Raw genomic sequence first — 15,858 nt, forward strand, 5'->3', positions numbered from 1 at the left:
GATGTGCACAAGCAATGCAAACAGCCTGGTTGACTTGCCCTGTGTGTTTGGATGTAATTTATAATGCATGATGCAATGACAGTACCTTTCTTCATCCCTGTTCATCAAACATATATGGGCATAGCTAAAAAGGTCCCTAAATTCAGAGGTGTTGTCATCTGCTATAACCTTGAAAGTCTTGTGATTGCTCATGTTCCTTTCCATTCATGCCTAACAAAGCAAATCACTGCATGACACGCCTCATAGATATACAGAAATTGATGCTATGACTTCTGAGTGAGGTCAGCATTTTTTGTAAAATTTCTCAAAGTAAAAAAATTGTTTATAGCATAAAGGATCTGAGGGATTGCTGTAGCACTGTGATCTGTGTCTCTATATTTCTGTCCTCCCAGGCTACATACATGAGAGGGTCAGAATATTAGGATAATAAACGTATAATAAAATTTATACATTTATGACAATTTAACCAAAAACTGAAACATTTTGAGCTTCATAAACACAAATATTAAGGCAGAAGTGTTGCATTGTAGTGCATACAATTGTACAGGTGTACCTAATAAAGTGGCTGGTGAGTGTATATACAAGTACACATTAAGTATGTTTTGCAGTCACTAGTGAAATATACAGTTTGCTGATGACAAAGACAATCGATCTATGACTCGTCATTGGTCCTTAAGGGGTTTTTAACGTAGCGTGTAACTGCTTTACCATTAATTATTCTGATGTAGCTAGGCTGAAGGCAGAGAAAACAACGATAGAAACAAGAAGTTATAATTTCGTTCTGTTGTGACGCTCGGTTATTATGAGTTATTGAAGAGTTTGCTCTCATATGCATATTAATTATAATCAAAGGTATGGCGAATTAGACCACTGGAGAGGGCTTATGCAACTTATTTGTCAAACCAGCTGTAGCATCTGTTCTTCACTGATGACTCATAACTCATTCTAGGGAGGCTTAAAACAATTTCCATGTCAGAAGAAGTAACTGCAGATTTATTGGTTGGGTACCAGTTTCTAATTTATTTTTTCTAGTCTAATTAATGCATAAGATAATTTGCTGTCTTTGTATCTTTATGTGAAACCCACTTTTTCTATTGCTAAGAGTTAACAAACACACGCAGGGCACATCGTCAGTTGTTTTCACTTGTAGTCTTCTAAATCCTAAGGATGTGTATGTAATGGTGGTCACTGGTTTTGGGAATAAAGAAAAACAAAATCAGTTGTAAATTCCAAAGGTTTCTGATACGATCACAAAGCAGTTGGAGTCAAGAATAGTCATGATGAGACATTTATATATACTGTACATTGATACATAATTGTCATGTCACTCTTACATGTCACAAATAAATATGTCACTCTTCGTACACAGACCCATCAGTGCTTCTTTCTGTTGTTGTAATTGTATTTTAACACACACCTTTGTTGTGTCATCCTAATAACCTCTGATTCCTGTCTAATAGACCCTCTATCTTAACAAAGGCAATATTCGGTTAAATATTATGACTTAAAATCACATCTGAGAAAATAAAATTGCTTCTGAAATCATCCCTGAATTAATTTAGACAACATGACCTCACACCTTTAACACATGGAGATCCCAGACTGAGCGTATAATTTAACCGCTAACACTTTAGAAGAGTATATCTAGTAGATCTTTACCTGTTAATAACTGGTCTACCTCTAGGCTAATAAAACATGTGTAGACAGGTTTGATAAGGAACCATTTGTTCTTGTAGAACAGGGGTTTCTCAGCTAAAACAAACTGAAGTTTGTTTATCCTCTGTCAGTGTGAGCTGCTGCTGTATCACTCTCTGGCCAACAGATTGGAAAGACAATTTCAATTCATGTGATCATGTAATTTATAGAAAACTTTGTTTTCTGTGCAGCCATTACTACAAAGCTCTTTCATAATCCTTAGAGAATAATGAATCGAGTGCCAGTGACACACTCAACATGTAAAGCTCGGGTTCATCACTTTCTCTGCTGCAGCTTCTCCATCACGTGGTCACAGAATGAACTACAGGCACTGCCCAGTGGGTGCCATCAGTTCAGTGCTGACTTTCTCCTTATGATTTTGTATGAGTTACCTTATTTGTTTCTCCTTTCAAATTAAACTTACTATACTTGCCACTTTCAGTTAAAAATACTGTATCTGTGCTGTAACCTTCTCCTTTCTTTGTTTGTTTTATGCTTTATGCGGTATTTTTATATAGACTTGTTTCTTTTATATCATATCTTTTTTTGCCTTAATTTGTTTTAAGTCTCTTTGAATTGCTTTATTGTTGAGAGTTGCATTTGCCTCACCTTGTTCTGCCCCATTATGTCTGTAAATTAAAATTAGAAATGTCAAGTTTTAAAATCCTCCATTTTGTACACATGGAAGGTAAAGGTGAAATGAGTATTTAGAGCTTTGACATAAATGAAAGTAGCAGTAGTCTTACATTCAAGACCTTACTTAGGTAAAAGTACATAAGTATTATCTCCATAATTTACTCCTAGTAGCAACATTAAACAGATTTATGGAGATAAATGGCCTCTATGGTTACTGGATTATCGTTACTGATGTGTTAATGAGGAAATCAAACTACGGTTCAGCTTCACAAGTTTTCCTTGTATCTAAAGCAAGGTTAGTCAAACCAAGAGGAGAAACACATCACATAACTTCTTTGTTCAAAAACAGATCTCAGCTCTTTAACACCACAAATCAAAAACAATTTACTCTGAATATCTGGATCACAGAACTATAATGTTTTTATTTGGACGCAGGGGTTTTCGACATCCAGCAAAAGCATGGTGTACATTACATCACAGGGTTTCAACCAACCAGACACTCATCAACAAACAGCATCACTAGACAAACAGTTAAAGGTAAACAGCGTGACAGCAACTCACACTCCAACCCCACGGCAGTCTGCTATCTCACTGTGATGTTCTTTTTGATTAGTAAACTAATGTCAGCAGACAAACAGTGTTCTCCATTTTAGCATACATTACATGTGGGGAAAATGAGAGTGCGCCGAGTGCTATATAACCTCTACACGTAGAGGGTCCATATTAATCTGGCTGCTGCCAACAATACTGCAGTGCTTCATTGTTGGAAGAGAGGGAGCTAAATGACAAGAATTATGGCTCAAGCACAGCACAGGCAGTTCACAGGGTAAACAAAAAGATGACAGAAGTATTTTGAGATGATTCTCCTGAACTTTACCAGTAGATTGTGTATACAGTAGTTTTTATGTCTCCTATTCTTCAGAGATCACCCAAACACAAATGAGCAGTTCATGATGGAATTCAAGAGCAGAATATCTTTACACAATGTAGTCTTTGCTGTGGCTTATCAACTGAGTAGCACTAGAAAGTAAAAGATATAAAAGCAACATCAGTTTATAATAAACATGGCAACTTATACAACATTACAATTAAAAAAGCAAATATACAAGTCCAATAAAAATTTATGTTGTGCACAAAAGGCACTCAGATTTGTTCTGCTTCACTTACACAAGTGTCTATAAATTAAAAAAAAATAATCTAGTTAAATGTAATAATGATAATTTCACTCTTTGAAATTGTGTGCTTCCTTTGTATCTCAGTAAACATACAGTATGCTTTTTTTGTCATATAGTTTTCAACAGGTGCAAAACTGTGATGAGGACAGACAGTAAGAAGATGGATTAACCAGGTAATTAAGTTCTCAGCTCTGGATCACATTCACATTGACCATGTGGTGGTGATGGTGCCCACTGGTTCAGAACAAGATGCAATACCCAGCAGGAACCAGCAGAGGGTGTGAGTGCGCTGTATGACTTTAAATGCTGTATTGCCTTTTTCTGGCTGTAGGAACTCTCTCCCACCCTGAATATTAGTACCTGTATCTGTGACAAATAAGAACCAGACAATACATTGACAACAAGTGAATATTTTCAATTTACAGCATGTCTCAGTAACACTGCAGAATGTACAGAACAACTGCAGATTTAACATTGGAATCAGTGCCTGGCTAACATGCTAATATTCTCTTTTGCTCAATCAAGCATTGTTATTTCTCATTCACGTCTATTTTAGCAACTGGTACAAGCGGCTTATTTTATCATTTCCAACCCTCGTAAATGTTAAGGCCCGCTTCTTTAAAAAAAAAAAGTCCAATATTGGAATTATTTGTGCGTTTTTAGGCAAGGCACCACATACAGCCACTGTTTCACTGATATGAGTCAGATATTACAGCGCAAAACATGCAGAACAGAGCAGGCTCTTTGGGATGCGGATCACAAGGTCTCTGCACCAGAGCTGTCAGGATGACAGGAGGTACAGGTATAAACACTGAAACGTTCTTATTTAGTCTTCAACCAATGTAACAAGAAACAAAAAAACAAAATGTTAGACTGAAACTCTATCTATAAACAAAGATAAGAAAAGGGTAGAAGAAGGAAGGAAGGATGTCACAACACTGACTCTTGAGTTCCTTGTGATGAGGTTCACATCTTACACTTGAAAGAGGAACTGTCAAAGGGCATTTTTCAGTGTTACTTAAGAAAATCAAACTTCAACAGGAAACAGTTCAAGTTTTGCAAATTGTGTGGAAATGGGCAAAAGATAACGGAGAAAACATTTATTTAATCTCTGTGGTCTGTCCAACAGTCTTTTACAGTACAATTACATTGCATTCTAAGCACACAGTATAAGGTAGGTGATTTGAAATATATTTTATAGTCAAAGACGATGTGTTTTGTTTATTGGAAATGACAAATAAAAGTGTTTAATAATCTTTACAAATGCCAGTCACATCAACCCATTGCCTATTTGTAGTAGCCTGTACAAGATTAACACTTAAAAAATGACTAGCTATATATTATGTACAAGTTTACCACAGGATTCCAAAGGTAGTTGATGTGTTAGTTTTCTGTATTTCATGTGCACGACACAGAAGAGCATGGAAACAGCTCCATTGGTCTGCCTTCTGCACACGATCCTATGCAAAGTTCTGATTGTATTGTCTAAGATTTCAGAGATCATTCTTCATGCCAGGATGCTTTCATTTTCAGCACTGAATGGCACAGCAACAGACATGACATATTTAAACTTTAACACTGTAAGGTCATTATTTATTACTTTGTCAAATATTTGGAATCTGAAACTTTATTAATGTTGTATTAATGTAATAATATTTGTTGCCTACAATAACCATATGAGAACCCCTCTGCATCACTACAGATCACAGTGATACAGGGCTTTAATGTTTCCTTTATTTTCTCCAAACCCTGCATTCCGGGTTATATAATGCCACTGTATTGTTACCTTGCTGAACATCCACTGACCTGTAAAACATACAGAAAGAATGGCAATTTCAAGTAAGCTTGTATGTGCAGCCATAAGGCCTGTGCCCTAAATGATAAACAGATATGGCATTTTAGCCTGAACGTCACATCTATACCAGTCCATGAGGTGTTTTCATACACATCAGCAGAGTGACTGAAACATCAAATGGACTGTGTGTGCTGGATAGGAACTAATACCAAATTTCACACACATATTGCTTCACTTGCATTCAGTGTATCTCTGAAACAAGAACATGGCCATAGGTTTTTGTTGAAATTAAGGTAAAACTAAAATACATATTCTTAAATTGGAGTTCTATCAAGTATCAAAAAGAGCTCAGCTTTATGCAGTCACACCTCTACAGCTTTTTTCCACCGCCTTATCACCATGGTAACATACTGCAAGCCTGCTTCAGGAACATCCTGAATATATGATTTAAATTAGGGAGAAAACAGAGTGGGAAATATCCAGATCTGCTTGTCACACATTAGTACCCATTTCCATAAGCTTTTCCCTCATTAGGAAAGCATTACAGCCTTCACACCTAGTGGATTCCACCTTTGCTACATGGTACCAGACTTTTCCCCAGCATCACCGGATGTATTCATATTAGAACCAGCAGATGAACTGTTACTTGGAAACATCTTCTCAGTGGGAGTTACAGCTGGACTGCCGACCCCTGATGAGCTAGAGCTGCTTGAGCGGTGCTGTGCCGGAGGAGGGCGTACGGGCCTCATGGGCGGGGGGCGGAGCTGAGCCCCGACCAGCCTGGCGGAGAGAGTGGGTTTGAAGGTGGTCATCATCTCAGAGGTGGAGCTGCTGCTGCGGCGCATGGCTGCGTCCGGGTCACGAATCATAATGGTATGCAGCGGGCTTCCAGGCTCAGAGCTCACCGGGTTCTTCATGGGTTCTAGGGTGTCCAAGACTACATCAGGGGCCTGCTTAACGGTGTTCTGTCGCTCCAGCTCATGCAGCTCATGGAGCGCTGTGGTCATAGTCTTCTCTATGTCCTAGTAGACATATAGCAAAGGTGGGAAGAACAGAGCAGAGTTTGTCACACAGTGATACAATAACATTCAAAAATGATACTTAACAGTCTGCTACCTCATTTTCATATGGATCAATACCTGATACCAGTGGTGGAAAGTAATAAAGTACATTTAGTCAAGTGTTGTACTTAAATACAATTTGGAGGTATATGTACTTTACTTAAGTATTTTGATTTTGTGCTACTTTATACTTAAACCTCACTACATTTTAAAGGCAAATAATGTACCTTTTACTCCATTACATTTATTTTACTAGTTACTTTTCAGAACCAGATGAATACAAAAAGTACAGTATAATCATTAGACTTTATTGATCTCGGGTGGAAAATTCACAGCCTCCCCAGTTGTGATTCAAATTATAAGCTTATACTGTATGATAGTTAAAACTAGCTCCTTCTTTACCCACAACAACATTAACTGTGATATCCACAGTGATGCATCACTAATTAGAATTGTATCATATGATGTACATCAATGTTAAATGTGTCATTCTGCATAATGATTACTTTTATTTTTAGTACTTTAAGCATGTTTTGATGCTAATGCATTGTACTTTTACTTAAGTAAGGGATCTGGGAACTTCTTCCACCACTGCATGGAATGATGTATACAAAATGCATTCAAATTTTGTAAATACTACAGCATGGTTTACAGAGTGGTTAGCTGTGATCTGTGTAATACGGAATAAATGGGCTAAACAAGTTAAACCCCTTCTATCATCTTTTATGTTATTCTCTTGGGTTACTTTATTAGTTTTTCAAAACCCTTCAGTTATGAATTACTGAGATTTAAGATTAACTGAAATGTGTGTTTGTTTACACACAGCGTGACACTTCATTAAGTATAATGCAGATAATTTTGAAATGAGTGATAAAATGAAATTAATACTTTAATCAAGTTCAAACTGGACATTTTGCCTGACTGTGTTTCAGCCTAATGGCTGCAGCCATTAGATAAAGGAGAGAATTTGCAGCAGAACCTTTAGTGCCTTTTTCTTTTGCTTGTTATTCAGTTCCAGGTCTCCATGTCCTCGAGGTGTATCTATCTCCCAGCTGCAGTCCAGCCCTGACATTTACTTCAGGTTCCAGCTGCTGATCTGGGACTGACAGCTACAGGAGGGGGCCTAGCTCTGTTCTTCCAAACATACCCAATCATCTTATATGCTGGAAATGTCTGAAACGTCATATTGTGTCTGCTAATGACAGCACACCACACTGAAATACCCAAACAAATGATACCAAAGTGATGCATTCTTTTTCTTGATATCATTGTTGCACCATTCATACTTAAATCATCCTTGACATAAGAGTAGAGCTTATTATTATTGTTTCCTATTACTCATTAATAATTATATAGTCATATTCTAAAATAATGACAAACTGGTGTAGAGTAAACTCCAAGTAACACAAATTCAAAAGGCTATCATGAGCAAAAATATTAAAATAGTTGATGACAAAATGCTACCTCAGCCAGAGCATCTGTCTCCAGTGATTTGTGGTCCCCGAGGCTGCTGTGACGAGTTGCCCCTGGCATGGGTCTCAGCGGGTGGCCTTCAGGATAGGCCTTCCTGTCTGGGTAGTTGATGCTTCCCGCGCTGCCAAAGGTACCAAGGCGCCTCTTTTCCGGGCTCTCTATACGACCCTTGCTTATGGATACCTTATGGGGGCTGCTGGGGCAGGCTGCAGCTCGTGGTGGCGTGTCAGCTGCTCTGGTAGGACTTTGGGTGTCCATGCCACTCCGGTGACGAGGGATTGCAGCTCCATCGGACCGCAACCTTACCCTGTGAAGAGGGACCAAGTCAGACCAACAAGCAGAAAGGCTCCTCAATATTATAATTGTTTTAATCAAGGAGGGTAATTATTCTTAATTGTATCCACCTCCCCATGACTCCTCCGAAGCTGTAATCAGGTGACTGTTCACATGGTGATGGTGTCTCATTTTTGGATGAACCCTTATCATCCAGCAGTGGTCCACTGCTCGCCTCACTATCTGCTTTCTGGCTAAGATTATCTGAGAAAGCATCATCCCTAAAACAAAACAGGAACTGGTGGTGAGCATGTAAGCCTACACATACAATAATTTATGAAACATTGAGTGTAACTGACTTACATTTATTTATCCAGCATATTATTATGTATTGTAATACTGTCAGCCTCACTGATTTGTAAGATAAGTAGACCAAGGGATTAAACTCAAAAATCATTCAGAGAATTAAACAACAGCTACTTAAACACATTCTGCTGTTACTCACAGGTCTTGTACTACAATGTACTGATGTGGGATGAGGCCATCCACGCCGTTATGACGCCCCTCCCACCAGTCTTCAGATGCTCGGTGATAGAGAAGAAGAGAAGCTCCCTTTTTGAAAGACAGCTCCCTTGGACTGCGTCCCACATAGTCAAACTTGGCAATGGCCTCAATCAGTTCAACCTCTAGCAGACAAAAAGGGAAAAGAATCAACAAAGCGGAGGAAGAGAAGGAGGGGATAGTGCTTGAGTTTGTTTTGTCTCTCAAGGATGCTAAAGAGGACCATTGTTGTTAGAGAGAATAAGGTTGAAAAGCATTTTTGTCAAATTTGGTTTTAGTTGTCACAAAAAATAAAGTAACTCTCACCACAGCATGGCAGAGTCATGTTCACAAATTACAACATCAGCTTGTTTTTCTTCCATGAAAGCTGAACTATTTCCAGAGGACACGAACTAAACTGAGTACAGAAACAGCACTGCAGCAGAGTTTTAATGTCACATAAGACTCTCAGCATTGAGGCCAGGAAAAGCAGAGCCTACAGCAGGTAATCAGCCTTTGTTCTCTTTTCTCAGTACGAGCAAGAAAAGAAAGAAAGGGTCTGTGATTCTGATGAATTCAGCCAAAAGTACAGAAGGAGCTATGAGATAGGGTTACTCAAGTCTGACCCAGCATACTCCAAACTTCATAGATCTGTGTGATAACTCCTCACTGGCGGCACAGGAGATATTATTTTGTGTATTACACTTGTTTTGTCTTTTGTGCCGAGCCAAGTTGCATATTCAAAGCTCAGAGGATAAATGAGGAAACACTGCACAAAGGAGAAAGTCCCAAGGGATGTGCTGACTAATGCTGAACAAAGAGCAAACAGAACAAGAGGAGATACTCACTTCCACACACACACACACACACACACACACACACACACACAAATATCAAAGAGGCAGCATTACATGCCAGCACTGTTTACTCAACTTGCCTTCAGCTTCAAACATCACATAAGCCTTTGCGATCTTAAGCGGTTGCAGCACAAACTGTTCTCACCTCTCAGTCAAATGCACTTAAAAGGGGGTCAGTCTCTACTTAAGTCTTTCTCATCCACAAAGACTTCTAAAATCCCATTGTACATATCTCAGTTGAAGTCCATACTATTTGCCAAGATGAGAATTAGATTTTCTATGTGTCTCCTCAAACAGACAGGCAGTATCATCTATCAATAACATTAATTCATGTTGGTTTCTATTGTAAAAACTGTACAAATGCAATTTTCTTTGCCAAATTGTTTGTGACAATTTCAAAAGTTTTCTAATTGTATATTAATGGCGAGAATAGTGATAACTTTTATTTCTAGCTCTTCTAGATCTTGACTAAAGTGCACACAGACAATATCCACAGTTCACACACTAACATTAAATGAGGTAATTCAGGTAAAGTGGCTTGTGTGAGTCTACAGCCATGCTAGCAGTCCAGTTAAGCTAGTGGCTTCAGCTAAATGCTAAAATCAGCAGACTAACATGTTCACAGTAGCAACGCTACTATGTCATGTTCACTGACATGTTACCATTTACTAATTAGCACTAAACCCAAAGTAAAGCTAAAGAGGCTACTGGGTTTCTGAGGACCATGAAGGTCTGTACCAAGTTTTATGGCAGTGAGTTGTTGAAATATTTCAGTCTGGACCACAGTGACGGACCAACTGCTGCTAGCATAGTTAAGACATAAAACACTGATGATAACAAAGCGTCTTTCTTTAAAAAAAAAAAAAGATGAAAAATCACTGCTGTTATGGACAGACCTTCATCACTAGTATGTGGTTCAGTTCCATTGTCGGGCTCATCAATAGTTCCTGGTTCACTGTGAGGGCTGTCACTGCAGGAGCAAAAAGAAAGGGTCAATTATATGTAGACACTGGAGGAAGACAGATATTTGGTTTATGCACATTAAGCATGATTACCAGGTGATTAGCTGATAAAATATCAGTTCTCTTGTAAACAAATCAGAGTTGATATATTCTCAACATACATTAACAGTCCTTTGCTTGTATGTTTACAACCTGCTGAGTACTCACCAGTACTCCTCCCCTCCAGTCATGCACTTTTCATACACTGGGCCATCCAGCTCACGCTGACTGGGAAAGATGACTTCATTATGGATGATGATGGTCTTGATGACCTCATTGACGTGCGCCTGACACGCTACGGGATCCTGGCCATCTGGGATGGGCATCAGTGTTGGACCAAAGCAGATGGCCAAATTGTATGGATCCATCATGTTCTCGTCACTGTACTGGGAGAGACTGAGAGACAGGACATCACTGTGCATTTTTCCTGCGTATTGTGTGTAATAAAACATCTATTAATCAGTTTGAGAGTGACAAAGCTACAGCTACCGATCACAGTTTTGACAAAAGGTATTGCATGCTTCATTGTGCAGCTTAGTTGGATATTTGCTTAGAAAACACAACAAATGACACAACCCACACTTGGTAACCGAATCACTCAGAGCTGAAAGAGGAAGTCAAAGTCAATCTTTGCAAATGATATATAAGCTCAGGCTGAGCAGTAAAGTCACAGCTGAAACAGCTCTAAAAATGAAGGGGTATAGGAGAATAGAGTAGAACCTGGGATACAAAATCACTCTTTGTTCTGCAGGCAAACCCAGTAAAAGAGGATTAATAACTGCCATTACCAGAGGACAGGTATACTACTTCAGTGAGGCATCCATTTACAAGCCTGAAAATAAATTCTAAAATGCTGTGGACACATATATCAATAAATAGCATGTTGTTTCTTTTATGCATTTTCTTGTCTTGTCTCTTCACCTGACTGTGGCTATTCTGTGTTTGACTGATATGTTCAACATGGATTTGACCAATAAGGATCACATTTACATGTCAGGTAAGGTGTAGGATTCAATGGCATCACCTCTCTGGTGATTATGGAGAGAACTAATTAATTTTCCTAGACTTAGCTGTAATGAGTGCTATGAGGTGTAATGAGAACCAGTACAAACTCACTGATTGAGAAAAGCAAACAGGTATCTCATGACGATTATGATGGTCCGAGGAAGCGTCACAATAATCTGTTGAAGGTGATGTGCTCTCTCAGCTCCAGACTCCAGCTCTGAAACACAGAGAACACAGAGCATAACAATAATGATTTACAGTGTGATAAACAGGAAACAAATAGCTTTGAAACGTTTACATATACAGTATGTGCATTGATCATAAACCAATCAGCCATAACATTATGACCACCTGCCTAATACTGTACACAGAGTCGGTGCAGCAGTTGATTGGCACTCGTGTCACTCTGCAGCTCACTGTGCATCTTCTGTGAATCAGTTTGCTTCTATAGTTACACTGTCAGGAAGAGCACAAATGTGTCGACCATTCAGTGAAAAACATATAAAAGGAGTGAAAACTGTGGTCGTGAGGACAAGTTAGAGAGAACTGTTTAGACACATTCAACAGCCTCAACACTCTAGGTGTGATATATCACCACTATAGCTGCTGAATGTTTCTCTTCATAGAGACCAAAGTACAGTATTTCTCATTTTCAACCATTTTAACAAAGATTCAAACAAAATGGAACCTTTTGAAAAGGATGAATGACTTTTAAAAGTTTAATCTACAGTAGGTCAACCTCATCATCAGTGAACCTTGGGCGTCCATGACCCTGTGGTTGATTCACTGTCTGTCCTTCCTTAGACACTGTTGGTAGGTACTAACCACTGCAGACCAAGAACACCCACCAAGACCTGCAGTGTGGGAGATGCTCTGACCCAGTCATCTCACCATCACAGTTTGGGCCTTGTCAGAGTCACTCAGATTTTTACACTTGCCTGTTTTTCCTGCTTCCATCACATCAACTTTGAGGACTTGAATGTTCACTTGCTGCCTAATATACCCCACACACTGACACTGTAACAAGATAATCACTTCACCTGTCAGTGGTCATAATGTTATGGCTGATTGGTATATACTGACAGTATAAACTCTAGCATTAAAGACTGATCAAAGTGAGATCCGGGTCTGAAGCAAAGGCAGACAAGACTCTGAAAACACTTTAATAGACACCCCCTCTTACCTTTCACTAGACCTCTAAGGCAAACTGAATGATCAAACTATTAGAAACAGAGGGGAAATGATTATGTGGTGAACATGTGCATGTGACCCACACTCTCTACTGGCTTTCTGGTAAATATTAGGACATACTGCTTCCATGTGCTGCACCGCATGCCTTCCTCTTCTTCAGTAAAGCAGAGTTACTAAGAAACTGCAAGGTGCATTTTCACTCTTCTATTTGACCAGTCCACTCATTACTGTGCTTTCTTTGAATGTTTTCTGTTGTGTGTGACTCACTGATAGTAGAAATGAAGTCCAGGAACCGTTCCTTTGGGAAGAGAGGGTTTTCCAGTCCTCTGAAATACAGCTTCAGCACCCCTGCCACTGAGTTAATATCATGCTCATTTTGGTCATCAGTCAAGGGATCTTCACCTGATTAAGAAAAACGTGCGCTTTCAGTGCTTTGAATACATTTGTTAAATGGGTTTATTCTGTTTAAGTATCTGTGACATGAAAACAGGAAACATGATGCCTCCTGTGTCTGACTCACCCCTCTCAAATGAGTTTTTAATATCATTGACCTCCACCTGTGATCCCGGTACACGGAATATGCCTTGCTGCTGCAACCCTGCAAGAAATACAAGGCAGAATTTATACATTCAGAGTTATGTTAGCTCCAAACCCCAGTGCCAACTTCATGAAAGCCCATTGGAAACATAACACAGAGTGGAAAATGTAATCTAGTCATAAAGAGAGATATATATTTTCCAGGAGAGGGCCCCTCAGTTTGGCTGCAGCATATGGCTTCAGTTAGATGGCTCCTAATCAATTTTCTGGAGTTTCATTAGGTCCAGATCCAAGGTAAAGACCTGTAGGCTAAAGCAATGAGCTGAAGACAGATGTAAAGGTAGAGAGGGAGGAGTTATCAAGATGTTTGAGGGGGGCAACTGAACTGAACACAAAGAGACCAGTGGGACTTTCAAAACTCCCTTTGTGTGATCTATTGTTATATGTTTGTTGTCAAAATATCTGGCAGACAGCTAAGCACCTCAGGGACCGAGGTGAAGAGCAGAGCAGGTCAGTTGCTGTACCTGCAGCTATTTGTGGAAATGGACCTCCCTGTCCAATAGCTGCTGTCACCTCTAATGAGGCTGAAGGAGTTTCCAACGGCTTTTTCTTTCCTGTCATTCAAAAGTAGCGGTCACAGCAACTTGATATGAGACTTACCGTATAGATTGATGTATCTGATACAGCTTTCGACAACAAGTGGAATTGGTTGACCTGAATCCTGAAATAAAATAATGTGAAACATAGATGCAAAAAAGTAGTAACATTAAATAAAACGTGACCCTGCATGTTACTTTTACAATATATTGCTATTAATTATACAGTGACTTGAAAAGGTATCAAACATGCAGCATTATAGTAACTTTGGAATATGTACACATAACATATCCCCTGTTCTAGTTTGTATTAACCAAAGAGACACAATATGGAATCAGTCTAATGCCTCCCAACATTAAAAAAACTAAACCAGACAATCTAATATCTGGTTCTTATGGCTCATAAAGATTTTGCTGAGTAAATCTCATGACAAGTATAAAACAAACAAATGAATGCCACAGAATAGTGACAGGAAAATAGCAAGTGAATGAAGCAGTAGGAAGTAAATTACTACTATTGGTTGAGTAGTCTTAGTTTGTCATGCACCCTGAACTACACTCTCTAACAAGAGAGGTACCTGGATGCGGGTACGAGCATTCCTTCTTCCTCTGGCACAGAAAGCAGCAAAGCACAGAGAAGCGGGTGAAGAGAGAGCAGAGAAGCCAAAGTTAGAAAGTTCAGATGATGAATGAACCCTCTGGAGGTTAAAGAAGGCTAAGCACAGGGACTGGATATTGGAAAGTTATGGAGATGTAAAGGACCGGGTGCAGTGCGGGACAAAGCAGACCCACTGCTGTTTCCTGCTTCCTGCTTTTCATTCATTCAAAATGTGACTGCATTTAGAAATAAAATCAGAGATGATGAATTGTTCTGGAGGGGATTGAAGAGACAGCTGACTGAAGCTCTGTCTGTCTGCACTGGCAGAACCACAGAAGGGAGGAAGAGGATTAGAGGTTAAACAGAGGCGTTATATCATGATCAAGGGCAGCTGGAAGAGGGAGGAACACGAGGCCAAAGTGAAGAAAAGAATGAGAGCGAAGGCTTTAACTGCCTTCCTCTCCTACTCCACAGGGGCTGCTCATATAGGAGGTACCTCGATGAAGGTCTCCATGTTGCCATTAAACAGCTTATGGTTAAACATGGAACGTGGCCTAGGCTTCCGCATTTTCTGTGGTTTAGGGGGAAGGATGGGGGGCCTGGGAAGTGATGGACAAAGGAACAAAAACATCATATTCTGTGAAACTGTAGAACCAAATGAGGCTCAAAAACAGGCATGAAAAACAGTCGCTAAAACAAAGCAATGAAAAATGTTTCAGTTTTGGAAAAGTAAGATAAAGTTAAGAAACTTCATTTAAAAGTTGAGAAAAACCTGAAATGAAACATTATCACTAAAAACACAGCCTGGATGGATGAATGATGAAGACAAGATTAATAAAACAAATGTCACCAGGTGATATATTATGTTGCTCATAACAGTCAATCCGTGCACACAAAATAGTCATGCAAGGCACGTGAACCCAGCTGAATTCTTCTGTTGAAATACAGCTACATGTTCGCTATGTCATTCAAATGTGTTAACCAACATGGTTAAGTCCTGCACGTACTCAAAAACAGACACATGCAAGCACAACTTGCTTTGACAAGTTCAGTGAAATGCAGCTAAAGGATATTTAAATATTTATGATAATCCTTTTTGAAAGAAGACATAGTAACAATATAATGAAGAAGATTGACTGTGATTGAGAACAGCAACTGCAAAACTACAATACACCAATCAGCCATAACATTAGGACCACTGACAAACATTGACTATCTCATTACAGTAGCACCTGTCAGTGTGTGGGGTATACCCCAAACTGTGATGGTGAGATGACTGGATCAGAGCATCTCCCACACTGCAGGTCTTGGTGGGTGTTCTTGGTCTGCAGTGGTTAGTACCTACCAACAATGTCTAAGGAAGGATAGACAGTGAATCAACCACAGGGTCATGGACACCCAAGGTTCACTGATGATGAGGTTGAT

The 15,858-nt window shown here is 39.3% G+C and overlaps 1 protein-coding gene across 2 annotated transcripts in view; it reads right to left on the reverse strand.

Moving 5' to 3' along the window:
* Positions 1 to 2,727: 2,727 nt before the first annotated feature.
* Positions 2,728 to 15,858, reverse strand: part of srgap3 (SLIT-ROBO Rho GTPase activating protein 3) — a 57,404-nt gene continuing 44,273 nt past the window's right edge. The window contains exons 12-22 of one of the 2 annotated variants that reach the window (XM_020607762.1): positions 14,414 to 14,444; positions 13,900 to 13,960; positions 13,223 to 13,300; positions 12,970 to 13,104; positions 11,623 to 11,728; positions 10,675 to 10,902; positions 10,402 to 10,475; positions 8,614 to 8,794; positions 8,240 to 8,389; positions 7,827 to 8,142; positions 2,728 to 6,323 (exon numbers count right to left, since the gene is read on the reverse strand). In XM_020607762.1, the coding sequence (XP_020463418.1) occupies positions 5,877 to 6,323; positions 7,827 to 8,142; positions 8,240 to 8,389; positions 8,614 to 8,794; positions 10,402 to 10,475; positions 10,675 to 10,902; positions 11,623 to 11,728; positions 12,970 to 13,104; positions 13,223 to 13,300; positions 13,900 to 13,960; positions 14,414 to 14,444 (1,807 nt within the window). In that variant the 3' untranslated portion in view covers positions 2,728 to 5,876. Of the gene's footprint in view, positions 6,324 to 7,826; positions 8,143 to 8,239; positions 8,390 to 8,613; positions 8,795 to 10,401; positions 10,476 to 10,674; positions 10,903 to 11,622; positions 11,729 to 12,969; positions 13,105 to 13,222; positions 13,301 to 13,899; positions 13,961 to 14,413; positions 14,445 to 14,929; positions 15,033 to 15,858 lie in introns of both variants that reach the window. The other variant, XM_020607761.1, reaches the window with a different exon arrangement.

This window comes from Monopterus albus, unplaced genomic scaffold (assembly GCF_001952655.1).
Source record: "Monopterus albus unplaced genomic scaffold, M_albus_1.0 scaffold89.1, whole genome shotgun sequence".
Taxonomy (NCBI): domain Eukaryota; kingdom Metazoa; phylum Chordata; class Actinopteri; order Synbranchiformes; family Synbranchidae; genus Monopterus; species Monopterus albus.